This window comes from Gouania willdenowi, chromosome 18, assembly GCF_900634775.1.
Source record: "Gouania willdenowi chromosome 18, fGouWil2.1, whole genome shotgun sequence".
In the NCBI taxonomy this organism is placed as follows: Eukaryota; Metazoa; Chordata; class Actinopteri; order Blenniiformes; family Gobiesocidae; genus Gouania; species Gouania willdenowi.
In genome coordinates, this window is record NC_041061.1 from 8925743 (window position 1) to 8944045 (window position 18303).

At 37.5% G+C, this 18303-nt stretch overlaps 1 protein-coding gene across 7 annotated transcripts; it reads left to right on the forward strand.

Annotated features, from left to right (window-relative positions):
* Positions 1-242: 242 nt before the first annotated feature.
* Positions 243-12718, forward strand: LOC114480828 (mucin-22-like). 7 transcript variants are annotated; one of them, XM_028475252.1, is made up of 16 exons: positions 243-339; positions 969-1025; positions 1110-3268; positions 3383-3441; positions 3544-3743; positions 5010-6307; positions 6392-6453; positions 6556-6755; positions 7076-7203; positions 7267-7707; positions 7792-7853; positions 7956-8140; positions 8418-9106; positions 9568-9629; positions 9731-9879; positions 10909-12314. In XM_028475252.1, exons 2-16 carry the CDS (start codon positions 983-985, stop codon positions 10992-10994), a joined length of 5823 nt encoding a protein of 1940 aa, XP_028331053.1. In that variant the 5' UTR covers positions 243-339; positions 969-982; the 3' UTR covers positions 10995-12314. The 7 variants fall into 7 exon arrangements, with proteins under 7 accessions (XP_028331053.1, XP_028331054.1, XP_028331055.1 ...); XM_028475253.1 differs by having other exon boundaries at positions 5010-5807; positions 6123-6307; positions 7076-7707; XM_028475254.1 differs by having other exon boundaries at positions 5010-5387; positions 6123-6307; positions 7076-7707.
* The last annotated feature ends 5585 nt before the right edge of the window (positions 12719-18303 follow it).

Here is an 18303-nt window from a genome sequence, read left to right on the forward strand (position 1 = left end):
ACATGTGCTATAATAAACTTTACATTTGGCTGTCTCTTGTGCTGAGACAGGACCATGCCACCTGTCACCGGTTCGTTCAGTTTACTGGTATGCAAAGTGACAAGCTCAGGTATGCTTTGTGACAATACATCTACGCCTGTTATCTTTTCCTCCTCTTCCCATCACTGACAACCTGATGTATTTCATAAAAAATTCACATCTCACGTCACACTTGCATTGTGCCATGCAGCCAATATATAAAGCCTTACGCAAACAGGTAGAAGCACAATAGCTCAGGGTGTTGCGAGGCTAATCATCAGGCAGTAAAAGGATAACCACTGATTTTCATCACTGCTGGAGGTAGGAACACTTGTGTGTCTTTGAGGGAAATACAAAATTATATTTTTTATTGTCATAGATGTCTTGGACTCTTGATTTTCAAATAATTATCAAATAAACTTGAATTTTGAGGAACTGATTTAACATTATTAGTGATTTAATGATTTAACATTTTTTCTAGTAAAGTATACTTTAGAATTTGCAGGCAGATATATTTAAAATACAAACATAAAATATTATTTAGAAATTTTCTGTCACTTCAGCCATCTGTGTATCCTTTATCAGAACATTGTGCAAACAAATTCCTTATAATAAAAAACTGTTTTAGCTTATTTATTTATTTTAAACTGCTTATAAGGAAGAGATAGATATCTATTAAAATAAATTGAATTAATGTAAAGAAAATCATATCTTGTATTCATATGTAATACAATTGATTTGATTAATTAGTAATGATAATATTTATATTTGATTATCATATTTGAATTGTATTATTCTTGATGAAATATGTTCTTTTATGACATTTAATAAATTTGACAATTTGCAATTCTGTAAAATCAATGGCAGATATCAAATTTCATATATATATATATTTTTTTTTAAATAAAAATAATAATGTTTGAATTTAATAAATAGTTGTATTCCAACAGCTGACCTGACTACAATGGATACTGGACAAATCCTATCAATACTGCTGATACTATCAGGTAAAGTTACAATTCATCTTATACTTAAAGAAGCAAGAATGTGTTGTTCTCACAATAATTAAACAATTTTATCTCTGCAAATAGTGGCTATGGACTTTGTTCCTACTTCAACTTCTGCAGAAACGATTACAACTGTAGATCCAACTAGTGTTTGGTCAACAACAGATCCACAATCAACAACAATGGGAGAGTTAACAACTGCAGAATCATCAGCCACTCCTGAATCAACAACAATGGAAGAAACAACAAATACAGGGTCAACAGAAGCTCCTGAATCAACAACTGTAGGGTCAACAGAAGCTCCTGAATCAACAACAATCGGAGAGTCAACCACAGCAGGGTCAACAGCACCTCCACAATCAACAACAATGGGAGAGTCAACAACTACAGAATCAACAGCTGCTCCTGAATCAACAACAATGAGAGAGTCAACAACTACAGAATCAACAGCTGCTCCACAATCAACAACAATGGGAGAGTCAACAACTACAGAATCAACAGCTGCTCCACAATCAACAACAATGGCAGAAACAACAAATACAGGGTCAACAGAAGCTCCTGAATCAACAACTGTAGGGTCAACAGCAGCTCAGCAATCGACAACAATCGGAGAGTCAACCACAGCAGGGTCAACAGCACCTCCACAATCGACAACAATGGGAGAGTCAACAACTGCAGAATCAACAGCAGCTCCACAATCAACAACAATGGGAGAGTCAACAACTACAGAATCAACAGCTGCTCCTGAATCAACAACAATGAGAGAGTCAACAACTACAGAATCAACAGCTGCTCCACAATCAACAACAATGGGAGAGTCAACAACTACAGAATCAACAGCTGCTCCACAATCAACAACAATGGAAGAAACAACAAATACAGGGTCAACAGAAGCTCCTGAATCAACAACTGTAGGGTCAACAGCAGCTCAGCAATCGACAACAATCGGAGAGTCAACCACAGCAGGGTCAACAGCACCTCCACAATCGACAACAATGGGAGAGTCAACAACTGCAGAATCAACAGCAGCTCCTGAATCAACAACAATGGGAGAGTCAACAACTGCAGAATCAACAGCCGCTCCTGAATCAACAACAATGGGAGAGTCAACAACTGCAGAATCAACAGTCGCTCCACAATCAACAACAATGGAAGAAACAACAAATACAGGGTCAACAGAAGCTCCTGAATCAACAACTGTAGGGTCAACAGCAGCTCAACAATCGACAACAATCAGAGAGTCAACCACAGCAGGGTCAACAGCAGCTCCACAATCGACAACAATGGGAGAGTCAACAACTACAGAATCAACAGCTGCTCCACAATCAACAACAATGGGAGAGTCAACAACTGCAGAATCAACAGCAGCTCGTGAATCAACAACAATGAGAGAGTCAACAACTACAGAATCAACAGCTGCTCCACAATCAACAACAATGGGAGAGTCAACAACTACAGAATCAACAGCTGCTCCACAATCAACAACAATGGAAGAAACAACAAATACAGGGTCAACAGAAGCTCCTGAATCAACAACTGTAGGGTCAACAGCAGCTCAGCAATCAACAACAATCGGAGAGTCAACCACAGCAGGGTCAACAGCAGCTCCACAATCGACAACAATCGGAGAGTCAACAACTGCAGAATCATCAGCCGCTCCTGAATCAACAACAATGGGAGAGTCAACAACTGAAGAATCAACAGCTGCTCCACAATCAACAAGGGGAGAAACAACAAATGCAGGGTCAACAGCAGCTCCCGAATCAACAACTGTAGGGTCAACAGCACCTCCACAATCAACAACAATGGGAGAGTCCACAATTGCAGGATCAACAGCCGCTCCACAATCAACAACAAGGGGAGAAACAACAACTGCAGGGTCAACAGCAGCTCCTGAATTAACAACAGTATCTCCTGGGTCAACCAGAATGCCAATGACAACTGAGGGATTGACCACAAATGGGACAATAACAGCAATTGTAACCACAACTGGGGTACCAATGACATCAGGTAGAACAACCACAAGTGATATTACAAGTGCAACCACAAATGAGATTTCAATAGCAACTCAAGCAATGAACTCTACTCTTCACCCAACCACAACCATGCTAACAACAAGTACCACTGAAGCGCCACCACCAACGGTGGTTTTTACATTTGTCATTGTGGTTGTGTTTACACCTGAGCTAAACAATCGCGACAGTGAGGCATTTCGGGAGCTCGAGACACAGCTGGTATCAGCGGTACGTAGAATATTCTATTGATCAATTGACGGGCTATTGACTGCACTGAGACTTGTTTTTAAAATGGCCAAATTATACTGGTTTAACAACTCGATTGGATTTTTTTCTCCACAGTGTATTGTCATCTACAATGGGTTTACGTCTTTCACCGGCTGTTTTGTCAGAGGGTTCAGGTGAAATATATGATTTGAAGATTTGTCATACGAGCATCCATCATTGATATCTTTTGAAGCAAGAGTATTTTTCCTCATCCAAAATATTTTTGTTAAATACAGAGAGGTCGTCAGTTCCAGCGAGCGAAGACGGAGAGCCACGGGAAATACAGAGGCAGATATGGCAGTTCAGTTCAATTCAACTACACCAGCATCAGAAATTCCAGAGGCCAATGATGTTGTAAATTCTTTTGAAGAGGCTGTGACCAGTCCCAACAGCACTTTCAACATTACAATTGATCCTAATTCTGTCCGAGTAATTGGTAAGTTGATTTTGCCACATAGTCTTCTTTATTGAGAAGTTTTTTAACATGTAATACAATGAAATCAGTAAACATACTTCATTTAATTGTCTCAAGGAAGATAAAAAGAAGCCATGACAGGATATTTGGATTTCGTGATTACATACATATTCCTGTATTCGATATTTGATTAGAAAGGGTTAATAAAGGTAAATTAATTATCCTTCCAACATCACTGACAATATTGTAATGCACAAGTTCTGCTTCAATACAGAAGAAAATGTAATGTAACAGAGAGACATCTAATTTTAATTCTACCAGTAGGAGGTGGGATACAGGTATTAAAGGTTTACTTAATTAATTCTTCAGTTTTCTCAGGATTAAAAAATAAAATTAAGATTTTATTTAACTGTTGGCTTTCAATTTAAAAAAAAAAAATGCAAATCCCTTCCCAGCCACTGGTATGACAAACAGTGGTCTTATGAAATGTACATTTTATGTAAATGCACCACATTTTTAAAAACCAGTTTGTTAAAATGTATTTAAAAAAATCTGTGATTGGATCACAGCTTTTTTTAGGCGCTGATGTTGGGTCTCAAACTCATGAGAATCACTGCTTCACAATTTTTCTTCTTTAAAGAAAAACTGAATCCCAAAACCACTTTTTTTCTGCTGAATACAAATGTAATTGGGTATGAAGTAGTGCTGTTGATTGATCCTGATTCATTTCTCAACATTTTTTTCAAAGTATTTTAATTTGGTATATTTGGTTGTAAAATGTCAGAGTGACGGCCCTCTATGGGTTGAAACTGGGCTATTGGTTGAGAACAAGATCATGTGATGTTTTGGGATCATCTTGCGTCACAAACAAGCACTGATAGCCTTGCCCCTTTCATAAAAACTAGCACCTGCAGGCTCTACAATCTGTGGTGAGTAGGTTGGATTGAGAGAAGAGTGAATAGAGAGGTATATTGAGTAGTGAGTAGCAAGTTAACATAGCATAAATTGTTCATTGGAGATTGTATAGTATAGACTGGGCGTGTCTTAACTGCTCCAGGATCCCCGCCCATAATCAAGGCATTTTTTTTAATTTTCCTCCTGGTGGCAGGTCTGGAGAAAGCAAGGGTTTAGTTACTCTTTAACATCCCACAAGACTATCTTAACTTCATACCTTTCTTATGAGCAGAACGAGAACTTTGCAACCACAAAATGTTTCCAATGCTAAATAACAGCTTGGATGTGTTCACTTTTTTATTGAGATTTCACAATCTTTTTCTATTTCAACAGAAACAATAGGAATTACCCCAAATGTTACAACCGCAGCCCCCAACGCTACATCTGTTGCTCCAAATGCCACCACCTCAGCCTCCAATGCTATAACAATAGCAACCAATGCAACAGTTGCTACGTCTAATGCTACAACCGCAGCCCCCAATGCTACATCTGTTGCTCCAAATGCCACCACCTCAGCCTCCAATGCTACAACAATAGCAACCAATGCAACAATTGCTGCGTCTAATGCTACAACCGCAGCCCCCAATGATACATCTGTTGCTCCAAATGCCACCACCTCAGCTTCCAATGCTACAACAGTAGCAACCAATGCAACAATTGCTGCGTCCAATGCTACAACGGCAGCCCCTAACGCTACATCTGTTGCTCCAAATGCCACCACCTCAGCCTCCAATGCTACAACAATAGCAACCAATGCAACAATTGCTGCGTCCAATGCTACAACCGCAGCCCCCAATGATACATCTGTTGCTCCAAATGCCACCACCTCAGCTTCCAATGCTACAACAGTAGCAACCAACGCAACAGTTGCTGCGTCCAATGCTACAACCGCAGCCCCCAATGCTACATCTGTTGCTCCGAATGCCACCACCTCAGCTTCCAATGCTACAACGGTAGCAACCAATGCAACAGTTGCTGCGTCCAATGCTACAACCGCAGCCCCCAATGCTACATCTGTTGCTCCGAATGCCACCACCTCAGCTTCCAATGCTACAACAGTAGCAACCAACGCAACAATTGCTGCGTCCAATGCTACAACCGCAGCCCCCAACGCTACATCTGTTGCTCCAAATGCCACCACCTCAGCCTCCAATGCTACAACAATAGCAACCAATGCAACAATTGCTGCGTCTAATGCTACAACCGCAGCCCCCAATGCTACATCTGTTGCTCCAAATGCCACCACCTCAGCCTCCAATGCTACAACAATAGCAACCAATGCAACAATTGCTGCGTCTAATGCTACAACCGCAGCCCCCAATGCTACATCTGTTGCTCCAAATGCCACCACCTCAGCCTCCAATGCTACAACAGTAGCAACCAATGCAACAATTGCTGTGTCCAATGCTACAACGGCAGCCCCTAGCGCTACATCTGTTGCTCCAAATGTCACCACCGCAGCAATGAACACTACCATTCTTCCAACTACAACCAGGCTAACAACAAGTAGCACTGAAGTTTCATCACCAACGGTGTTTGTTGCAGTTATCATTGTGTTTGTGTTTACACCTGATCTAAACGATCGCAACAGTGAGGCATTTCGAAACCTCGCGACACCGCTGGTTACTGGGGTACGTCAAATATTCTATTGATCAATTGAAGGGTTATTAACTGCACTGATGTATAATCATTTAATTAGATTTTTTTCTCCACAGTGTGAGAACCTCTACAGACCTAGATTTACGTCTTTCATCAGATGTGTAGTCATAGATTTTAGGTGAGATATACCATTTGAAGATTTGTCATTCGGTCATCCATCATTGGTATATATTTAAGCAAGAATATTTTCCCTCATCCAATATATTTTTATTAAATACAGACCTGCAGCCAGTTCCAGGGAGCGAAGTCGGAGAGCCACGGGAAATACAGAGGCAGATATAGGAGTTCAGTTCAATTCAACTGCACCAGCATCAGAAATTCCAGAGGCCAATGCTGTTGTAAATTCTTTGAAAGAGGCTGTTGCCAGTCCCAACAACACTTTCAACGTTACATTTGTACCTAATTCTGTCCGACTAGTTGGTAAGTTGACTATAGCTACATAGTTCTCTTTAGTGAGAGGTTTTACAATATATAATACAATAAAATCAGTAAACTTACTTTGTTTGATTGTCTCAAGAGGAAAAAAGTAGCCATCACAGAATATTTGGACTTTGTGGTTACATAGATATTCCGGTATTTGAACTGTGATTATGAAGGGTTAATATAGGTAACGTCATACCTTTCTAATGAGCAGAATTTAAACTTTGCAAGCACAAAACATTTCCAATGCTAAATAACAGCTTGTATGCGTTTTCTTTTTTGTTGAGATTTCACGACATTTTGGTTTTCTATTTTAACAGAAACAAATGCTACAACTCCAGCGCCTAATGTTACAACCGCAGCCCCCAACGCTACATCTGTTGCTCCAAATGCCACCACCTCAGCTTCCAATGCTACAACAGTAGCAACCAACGCAACAATTGCTGCATCCAATGCTACAACCGCAGCCCCCAACGCTACATCTGTTGCTCCGAATGCCACCACCTCAGCTTCCAATGCTACAACCGCAGCCCCCAACGTTACATCTGTTGCTCCGAATGTCACCACCTCAGCTCCCAATGCTACAACAGTAGCAACCAATGCTACAATTGCTGTGTCCAATGCTACAACCTCAGCCCCCAATGCTACATCTGTTTCTCCAAATGCCACCACCTCAGCTTCCAATGCTACAACAGTAGCAACCAACGCAACAATTGCTGTGTCCAATGCTACAACGGCAGCCCCTAGCGCTACATCTGTTGCTCCAAATGTCACCACCGCAGCAATGAACACTACCATTCTTCCAACTACAACCAGGCTAACAACAAGTAGCACTGAAGTTTCATCACCAACGGTGTTTGTTGCAGTTATCATTGTGTTTGTGTTTACACCTGATCTAAACGATCGCAACAGTGAGGCATTTCGAAACCTCGCGACACCGCTGGTTACTGGGGTACGTCAAATATTCTATTGATCAATTGAAGGGTTATTAACTGCACTGATGTATAATCATTTAATTAGATTTTTTTCTCCACAGTGTGAGGACCTCTACAGACCTATATTTACGTCTTTCATCAGATGTGTAGTCATAGATTTTAGGTGAGATATACCATTTGAAGATTTGTCATTCGGTCATCCATCATTGGTATATATTTAAGCAAGAATATTTTCCCTCATCCAAGATATTTTTATTAAATACAGACCTGCAGCCAGTTCCAGGGAGCGAAGTCGGAGAGCCACGGGAAATACAGAGGCAGATATAGGAGTTCAGTTCAATTCAACTGCACCAGAGGCCAATGCTGTTGTAAATCCTTTGAAAGAGGCTGTTGCCAGTCCCAACAACACTTTCAACGTTACATTTGTACCTAATTCTGTCCGACTAATTGGTAAGTTGACTATAGCTACATAGTTACAAACTTACTTTGTTTGATTGTCTCAAGAGGAAAAAAGTAGCCATAACAGAATATTTGGACTTTGTGGTTACATAGATATTGCGGTATTTGAACTGTGATTATGAAGGGTTAATATAGGTAACGTCATACCTTTCTAATGAGCAGAATTTAAACTTTGCAAGCACAAAACATTTCCAATGCTAAATAACAGCTTGTATGCGTTTTCTTTTTTGTTGAGATTTCACGACATTTTGGTTTTCTATTTTAACAGAAACAAATGCTACAACTCCAGCCCCTAATGTTACAACCGCAGCCCCCAACGCTACATCTGTTGCTCCAAATGCTACCACCTCAGCCTCCAATGCTACAACAGCAGCAACCAATGCAACAACTGCTGCTTCTAGTGCTGCAACGGCAGCAGCCAACGCAACAACTGCTGCTTCTAGTGCTGCAACGGCAGCAGCCAACGCAACAACTGCTGCTTCTAGTGCTGCAACGGCTGCAGCCAACGCAACAACTGCTGCTTCTAGTGCTGCAACGGCTGCAGCCAACGCAACAACTGCTGCTTCTAGTGCTGCAACGGCTGCAGCCAACGCAACAACTGCTGCTTCTAGTGCTGCAACGGCAGCAGCCAACGCAACAACTGCTGCTTCTAGTGCTGCAACGGCAGCAGCCAACGCAACAACTGCTGCTTCTAGTGCTGCAACGGCAGCAGCCAACGCAACAATTGCTGCTTCTAGTGCTGCAACGGCAGCGCCCAATGCAACAATTGCTGCTACTAACGCAACCACCGCTGCTCCCATTGCTCCCACTCAGGCTGTGACCACACCCACAACAACTGCTGTAGCATCAGTAGAAACGGCGCTAACTTTCACATCCCCTGGAGAGACATTCACCTCAGATTTGTTGATTTCTGGATCTCAAGCATTTATAGATCGATCAGCGAATATGATAAGAGTTGTAAGTCTAATCCATCCAGTAAAAGCATCTTTGTGTTGAGGTTAATTTAAGTGCATTTCAAATTAAACTTTTTACTTAACATTTATATCATTAGGTTATCTTATTTTGAAGAGAAACCCGCCATACACACATAGAAATAGGCTATTTATAGTTACAGAAATATATTGATAGATATTGAAATATTGATTAGTACATAAATATAAATACTTAATGAAGATATAAAAAAACGTTTTGCCAATGTGATATAATTACACCAATTATACTTTCCTAGCATGCCATTTTTAATCAATCCTTCTGAACCTACTTATCATTACGTGGATGCTCTGGAACCTATAAGCGACACTAAAATAACTATTGTTGTGGTGAAAAGGTTATATTTATTGATTGAAGTAAACACAATTTGCAGTTTGAATACTTACCAGGAAAAACTCATGTGTACCTACTTTTTTGTATTTCTGCAGCTTAACCGTATATACAGCCCAGCATTCTCTACATTTGTCAATTCATCTGTGCGGGGATACAGGTGATATATTTTTTTTAATCAATAATTACGCATATGATTTGTCATGCTTATTGTATTACGTTACTGTCATAGAGTAACTCTAATATTTGATTTTCTTATAGACAAGGATCGATCATTAATGATGTGAGCCTTCGGTTTGCAGCCTCCTCAGTCCCTAATGGCACACAGATTGCAAACACTTTAATTTCTGCAGCTCCCAGCATCACAGAATTCACCATTGACACAAGCTCTATTACTGTGAACGGCACCGGTAAGCCAAACCCAATGCTAACTTGCCCCACACTTGCACTATCATTTAACTTTTATCATTTCTGAAATGGGGACTCGTGCACCCCTAGGGCAACGCAAAGGCACTACAGGAGGTTTTATAATGTTTACTTTTAGTTAAAAATTATAATTATACAAGATATTACCAGCAACTCACAAAACGACAACAAAAACACACAGAATAAAAGAAAAATATACTTCATAATAAAAAGAACAGACCAACAACAACAAAATGACACCAAAAACACACACACTAAGAGAGAAAAATACTTACTATTACCAGCAACACACAAAATGACACCAAAAACACACACACTAAGAGAGAAAATTACTTACTATTACCAGCAACACACAAAATGACAACAAAGACACACTTGAAAAATAGAAACAGAAAATACAAAATACACAAAAATGAATGAGAAACATACAAAACGACATAAGAAACAACTGAAACGACACCAAAAACACACACACTGAGAGAGAATATTTAAATAATACCAACAACACACAGAAACAACAACAAAAACACACAAAATAAGACAAAAAATGTACTGAATAATAAAAAAAAAACAGACGAAAAACAACAATATACAGAAAATTACACAAAAACACACACACTAAGAAAGAAAAATACTTACCATTACCGGCAAGACAAAAAATAACAACAGAAACAGAAAATAGGAAAATGCACAAGCCAAAATAATTTAGAAAATAATTTAAATAATACCAACAACACATAAAAATGACAACAGAAACACACAAAGCAAGAGAAAAAATATACTTAATAATTAAAAGAAGAGACAAACAACAACAAAATATACAAAATGACACCAAAAACACACAAAACGACACAAAAACACACAAAATGATGATAAAAATAATCTTGATTAGAACACGAACTGCAAATACAAAGGTCAGTGTTGGCCCCATCAGCAGGACGGAAATGACTGGAAATGATAAAAATGATATAACTGATTACTGAAGGCATTTCTTTGATTTTGTTTCTCAACAGCGTCAAGCGGAGTCACTCACAAGATCAGTCTCATCACTGCATCCTGCACGGTGCTGCTGTCAATGCTACTGTCAAGGCTACACTAGCATGTGTGCTAACATTCATGTAAACTCTCCAAAGGGAACGCATGCCATCACTGGTTTGAAAAAGGACTTTATTGGCCAAACGGGGGTGTGATGTGTCTCTGATTTCTTTTTTTTTTTTTGTTGATGTACTGAGAAGTTGGTTTGTCAGGATATCTCACAAAAGCCTATGTAATCAATATTAGCAGCATCTGATTAGCCTTTAAGGAAACCTTGCATTCTAGATGTACTTAAGAACTATAATTTTGTAGGTATTTAAACGCCTCAGCTTGTCATTGGTGTCAGTGGCCCCTCTGGTTGACAAGTTACTGGAAGTTGCAAGGAAAGTTATTTGCCTTTTTGTGAAAAGATATGAGTTGAATGTCTTTCAGTTGGTCATGTGTGTGGGTTTAGATTTGCACGTACAAAGGAGGTACTACTGTTACTGCTGCTTATTTATTTGTTTTTCTTTTAGCAGGATTATGTCAAAAGTTTGAAAGTATTCTAACCAATGATAGACCTATAGAGCCATGGAAGAACGATTAAATTTTGGAGGGGAATATACAGATTTTGGTTCAGCTTGAAAAAATGAAAACACCCTTTATCTTATAATTAGATATTTAAAAATAAATAAATCACGTCATGACAAAAAGGAGCAAGCGGGTTAGAAAATGGATGGATGGGTTCTTAATTGACCGATCTTTATGAAATTTGACTCAGTTGTGTCGGGTTGGTTACTAAAATACCCCACCAAATTTAATCAAAACCAAATCCTGATTGCACATTTCATTGCAATTTATTTTTTTAAATGGGGGTGCCCATACATTTGGATCTACTTTATCATTGATAATGGGGATAGGCATGTTTTACAAGGCTTTAAATTGTGAATGATTATGGTACCATGATCAGGATAACTAATCCAGATAACTGCCAATATCTGGCAAAGAGGAGATTTGGCATTTGGCAAAGGTTTGCGATCTCTGAAAGATTTTTGTTTCTTTATATCAATTCAGTTTGCAAGAAAGGTGCAAAAGAGATAAATAGTTTATCATACTATTTTATGGAAACCCCTCAAATATAAGTTCAGTTCCTCAAAACATGGTCATCCAAATCTTGGTGCAATGGTTGAATCTAAAAAAATCACATATTACATAAAATGTCATGTTTTTAAATAATGTCTATATTATCCAGTGAATCAATCTATTTCATTGTTCAAAATTCTTGGGTCTTAAGCATGTTTTGAGCAAAGTTTTCCTGTATTGATTAACATTTGTCATATAACACAGGAATAAAAACAATGTAACAGATTAAATAAGCTATCAATAAAGATACTGTAATTATTTATAGATGGCTAAACAAGGTTTTTATTTGATGTTTGTGAACTGCTATCTTCATCATCATTGCTGAGAACACCAGGAGACACAGTTGTACCGTGGCTCATAAAAGGTAAGAGTGCAGTCCATTTTAGCTGCGTGTAATGTATGTATTATTGATAAGTAAAAGTATATTTATTAGTGATTGTTTACATCATGTTCAGTGTAAGAAATGAAATCAAAGCCAATGATTTATATTATTCCTGACAAATGCTGGTCCATGTGTCGAGGTGTGCCTGGATATGACATTCCTTAAACACAGGCGGTGATTTAATTTTCTTCTTTTTTTTTTTTTGCTAAAGATTTGTGAGAAACACATCTTTTGGTGAAATGCACTAATCTCAAAAAAAATATTAAAGGCTTTTAATTTTGTGACATGATTGTACGCAGTTTTGCTTTTTCCCCCCTGAAAGCTCTTATTTTACAGTTCATTACCTCATTAAAGTCCTTGTTATTTTATTTTATATTTCACCATGTTTAAATTGGTCATCAATGTTCAGCACTATGAGAAGTATGTCAAGTTGAGGTTTCATTTATTCACACCAGGTTTTTCAAGAGATTCTTATCTCCTGACATGTTTCGACTGCCAGTCTTTGTCAGAGGAGTTCTGATGATGGCCTTTGATGGATGATGAAAGTCAAGTGAAACTTCAAAGGAACCATCAAAGGCGATCAGCAGAACTCGTCTGATGAAGACTGGCAGCTGACGGTCAAAACTTGTCAGGAGATAAAAATCTACGGTGGCTGGGAAGTGTCAGGTGAATGCATTTACAAACGAAAACAAATGCAAACAGGTCACAACACGAATGCAAACCGGCCACAACGGAAGTGTTTCCGATGGACCGGTATTACAGTCGGACAGGTATTATGATATGATAGCCTGATGTGAAAAACATCCGCCAGAAACGTGTCCGTCTGTAATACCGGTCCGTCGGAAACACTTCCGTTGCGGAAACCCGGCGGCCGGGAAGTGTCAGGTGAATGCATTTAAAGAAATGAACACAAATGCAAAAAGGTCACAACACGAATGCAAAATGGCCACAACGGAAGTGTTTCCGACGGACCGGTACAGACGGACACGTTTCTGGCGGATGTTTTTAACCCACCAGAACAGAGAAGAACAAGAAGAAGACATCGAAACGCGTATGAAAGTAAGTGAAAGTTGATTAGGATACTCTTATATTTTTCACATCAGGCTATCATATCATAATACCTGTCCGTCTGTAATACCGGTCCGTCGGAAACACTTCCGTTGTGGCCGGTTTGCATTCGTGTTGTGACCTGTTTGCATTCGTGTTGTGACCTGTTTGCATTCGTGTTGTGACCTGTTTGCATTTGTGTTCGTTTGTAAATGCATTCACCTGACACTTCCCAGCCACCGTAAAAATCTCCTGAAAAACCTTGTCTGAATAAACAAAACCTCAACTTAACATGCTGTTAAAAAAAAAGCCAAAATGAATCTCGCTGGAACTACTATGAGTGTGGAGGTGTGTGCCGTAGCTGCACGGTCACTTTGTGTATATATATATATATATACAGAGGTATTAAGAGCACTGATATATCCTACTCAAGTAGAAGTATTGTTACTTGATTGAAATTGTATACTCAAGTACAAGTAAGTCATACAAAAAGTACCGTATTTTTCGGACTATAAGGAGCACTTAAAATCCTTTAATTTTCTCAAAAATTGACAGTGCGCCTTATAATCAGGTGTGCCTTATGTATGAAATGAATACGTCAAAATGTTTTAGTACAACTTTGGTAAACTATGAAGCTGCACTGCTTGATGGATTTTTGACACTTCAGGGCTACTATAGTCAGACACCTTGTGGAGTGATATGTACCAGTACTGTACTTCAACATACTGAACTGAAAAAGTGAGTGTATTGTTCTATATTTTATGTGTTAAACCTGAACAATGTTGAGTTATTGTTAATGAGTTGAATAAAGTTTGACTTATCTGACTATTTTGTTTCGCTTAATGCATCTTAATGATGATGATGATAATAATAATAATAATAATATAAACTTAAAAAATCAGATATAAACTTAAAAAAGAGATTAAATCTTGCACATATGGAACTTAATTTATTTTCCACAAAGGCATCTGTAAAAAATAAAAGGTTTGTCAATTATTTTTAAAATAAAATAACACCAATAAATTCAATTCAAAATAAAAAAAAAAAAAAAAAAAATTCTCAGGCTCTAAGTATAGTTACATTTATGGATTATGTTCAATGTGTCCACGAAACAGAAATTAAATTTAAAAAAATCACTACTATTACTAATGCTGCCCTCTTGTGAAGGAAAATGTAATTACCATTAGTATGAAATCTATTGTGCAGTTCTAGAACATGTTGTGTAAAACTAATACGATGATACTAATATAAACAGCTTTCACTAATGTTTATGCAACAGGATTAATTGAACAAAGTAGTTAATATTTACAATAAATTAATTATACACCTGATTCCAGCTCTAATAAAGTGACATATTTTGGTGTTGCTAATCTTTGCCCATTTGCAACAGTTTTTGTTGTTGTTGTTGTTGTTGTTGTTGTTTTCCCATTTACTATTCACATGTCCTAATGTAATTATTATTGGTATGAAACCTATTGTACAGTTGTGGAACATGTTGTGTAAAGCGATTACGATGATACTAATATAAACAGATTTCACTAATGTTTATGCAACAGGATCAATTGAGCAAAGTTGTTTACAAAAAAATTAATTATACACCCGATGTCTAATTACATGCTTTAAATGGAAGCCACTCCTAAACAGATAAACTACTTTATTAAAGCAGCAACAAAGCAAACAAAGGGATGTCTGAAATGTCTGTAATACAGGAGTGACACATGAAATGACTAATTTGTTAGTAATAAGTACAGTAATAAACACCAACAAGTAGTCAGATATTTATGTGTACACAGGACACTTTAAAAGCTACTTAAAAATCTAGATTTTGTGAAACTGTCTAACATGAGTTTGTAACAGAGATAGTCTGGCCATGCAGTACATGAACCTATGATAGTTGTTTGTATGTTTTGGTATGAATGTGTAGCTACAAGTCCACAGCACTATTAACTACATATCCAGATTAAAATGACTCTTTTTAAAATCAATAAATGCAGAATAGAACATCAAACTCAAGGTAATAATAGCCTAATTCATGTATATTGCACCCACTGTCGCACTTTGAGAATTGCTTTAAATGTAAAGTGCATTATAAATAAAATGTATTATTATTATTATTATTATTATTATTATTATTATTATTATTATTAATAATAAATCTGGACAATCATTAGAATATTGAAATCTGAAATAGTGTCATATTTGTGTGATAAATAAGAGGATGGAGGAGGGGATATATAATATTTCAATAGCTAAAATTGTCAAACAATGTATTTTTTAAGCAGCGTGACTTGTATTTTAAAGTAAAAAAAAAAAGTTGTACTATTAAAAATTCATTAAAAAATAAACTAATATTTATGATTACAATGGGATTTTTTTGGGGAGGGACAACTTCACTAGCCAGTATAATCAAACATTTTTATAAATATATGGTTTTCAACCACTTTTCAGGTTCTTCTTTTAAACATTCAAAACTGCAAATAGATGAATCTAATTTTCCTGGCCTTTGTTGGATGACCTATTGATTAGTTGATTAAGAAAAAATACCATCATGTAGAGAAATGTAATCATAATCTATTTAAACTAATGTGCAATAACCTTTTTTTAATGAAGGATGAATGCACCAGAATTGTCCCACAAGGTAAAAAATAAATAAATCTAAGATAAATATTTACAACTATTATTAATATATATATATATATATATATATATATATATATATATATATATATATATACATATATATATATACATATATATATACCATTATTAAACAAACGGACACGTTTCTGGCGGATGTTTTTAACCCACCAGAACAGAGAAGAACAAGAAGAAGACATCGAAACGCGTATGAAAGTAAGTGAAAGTTGATTAGGATACTCTTATATTTTTCACATCAGGCTATCATATCATAATACCCGTCCGACTGTAATACCGGTCCGTCGGAAACACTTCCGTTGTGGCCGGTTTGCATTCGTGTTCGTTTCTGTAAATGCATTCACCTGACACTTCCCAGCCACCGTAGTTTGGCTCTAAATTAACTGATTCAAAGTTAAAAATCCAAACCTAAAATAAAGCTTTTCTTTCTTTCTGCTACCCATGTAGAAATGCCAGCCCGATATAGAGGTAGATTTGTATCTTTATTATTCAATAAATAAACCATTTAAATAAAAAAAAAGTTGAATTCAATCAAAACAAAAACCTTTTCAATGGAAGAAAAAAGTGTTCAAATGCAATTATTTAGGTGTAAAATTTGTGTTTGCGTTTGAACACTTTTTTTCTTTGATTGAAAATAGTTGTTTTGAATTGAAGTAAACTTTTTTTTTTTTTTAATGAAATTTTTTTTTTAATTTCTTTTTATTGAATAATAAAGACACACATATACTTCCATAGTCTAAAGGAAAAGGAAAATCCAAAAAGTCACACATTTAATGCAGGCATTTCAACAAATCTCTTTTTATATGATTTATTTATTTATTTATGTCAACCAAAAACATCTGTTTTTTTATTAAAGAAAAAAACAAAACAAAAAAACTTGCAGTCAATTTTTTTTTTTAGTTGTACAAACTAAAACTTGTCTGTTTTAATTCTTTATCCTCCATATTATTGGTTATTTTAGTGCATTTCATTTTCTACAACCATCCTTTTTTTATCAATCAATCAATCAATCTTTATTTGTATAGCGCCAAATCATAACCAATGGTATCTCAAGGCACTTTACAGTAGAGCAGTCTTAAGGACGGACTCTTCATTTTATGGATACACACATATGCATATATACGTATATACACATACATATGTATCCCACACCCAACATGAATTCATCATGGCGGCAAGGAAAACCTTCTGTTAAGCAGCAGGAACCTTGTGTGGATCCCATTCCTATGATGAACAGCCATCCACGTTATGCTGTGTTGGGTGTGTGCAGAGGAAAGGGTGGAGACAGAGCCGCTGAGACTCTGTAACTCCACACTGAGGATCCCACGGACCTGCAAGACAAAAGCCAGAAGGAGTACAGGAGCAAACACACAAGGGAAGAAGCAGACATAGAGGGAGTGTTTGAAAGAGGAATGGGACCCTCTCCGGTCCCTCTCTAACCTAAATGACCTCTCTCTTAACGCCCTCTCCAACCTCTCTCCAACCGAGCGTGCCAAACCCCCCCCCCCGGCAGTCTATGCCTATTGCATCTTAACTATGAGCTATGAGCTGGTTCCTAACTAAAAGCTTTACCAAAGAGGAATGTTTTGAGCCTAACCTTAAAGGTAGAGAGGGTGTCTGCCCCCCGAACCGTGGTTGGTAGATGGTTCCAGAGAAGTGGGGCCTGATAACTGAAAGCTCTTCCTCCTATACTACTTTTAGAGACGAATGGAACAACGAGTAGTCCAGCATTTTGAGAGCGTAGTGTTCTGGGGGGATTTTATGGCACTATAAGCTCCTTGAGATAGACTGGTGCCTGTCCATTTAGGGCTTTATAAGTGAGAAGAAGAATCTTGAATTCTATTCTATATTTTATGGGAAGCCAATGCAGAGAGGCTAATACAGGAGTAATGTGATCTCTTCTCCTAGTTTTAGTCAGTACACGTGCTGCAGCATTTTGAACCAGCTGAAGTGTCTTAAGCGACTTGCTCGGGCAGCCTGCTAAAAGAGAGTTACAATAATCCAGTCTAGAGGTAACAAAAGCATGGACTAGTTTTTCGGTGTCGCCCTGAGACAGGATAGATCTGATTTTAGCAATGTTACGGAGATGAAAGAAGGCAGTTCTTGAAGTTTGTTTTATGTGAGAGTTGAAGGATAAGTCCTGATCAAATAGAACCCCAAGGTTTCT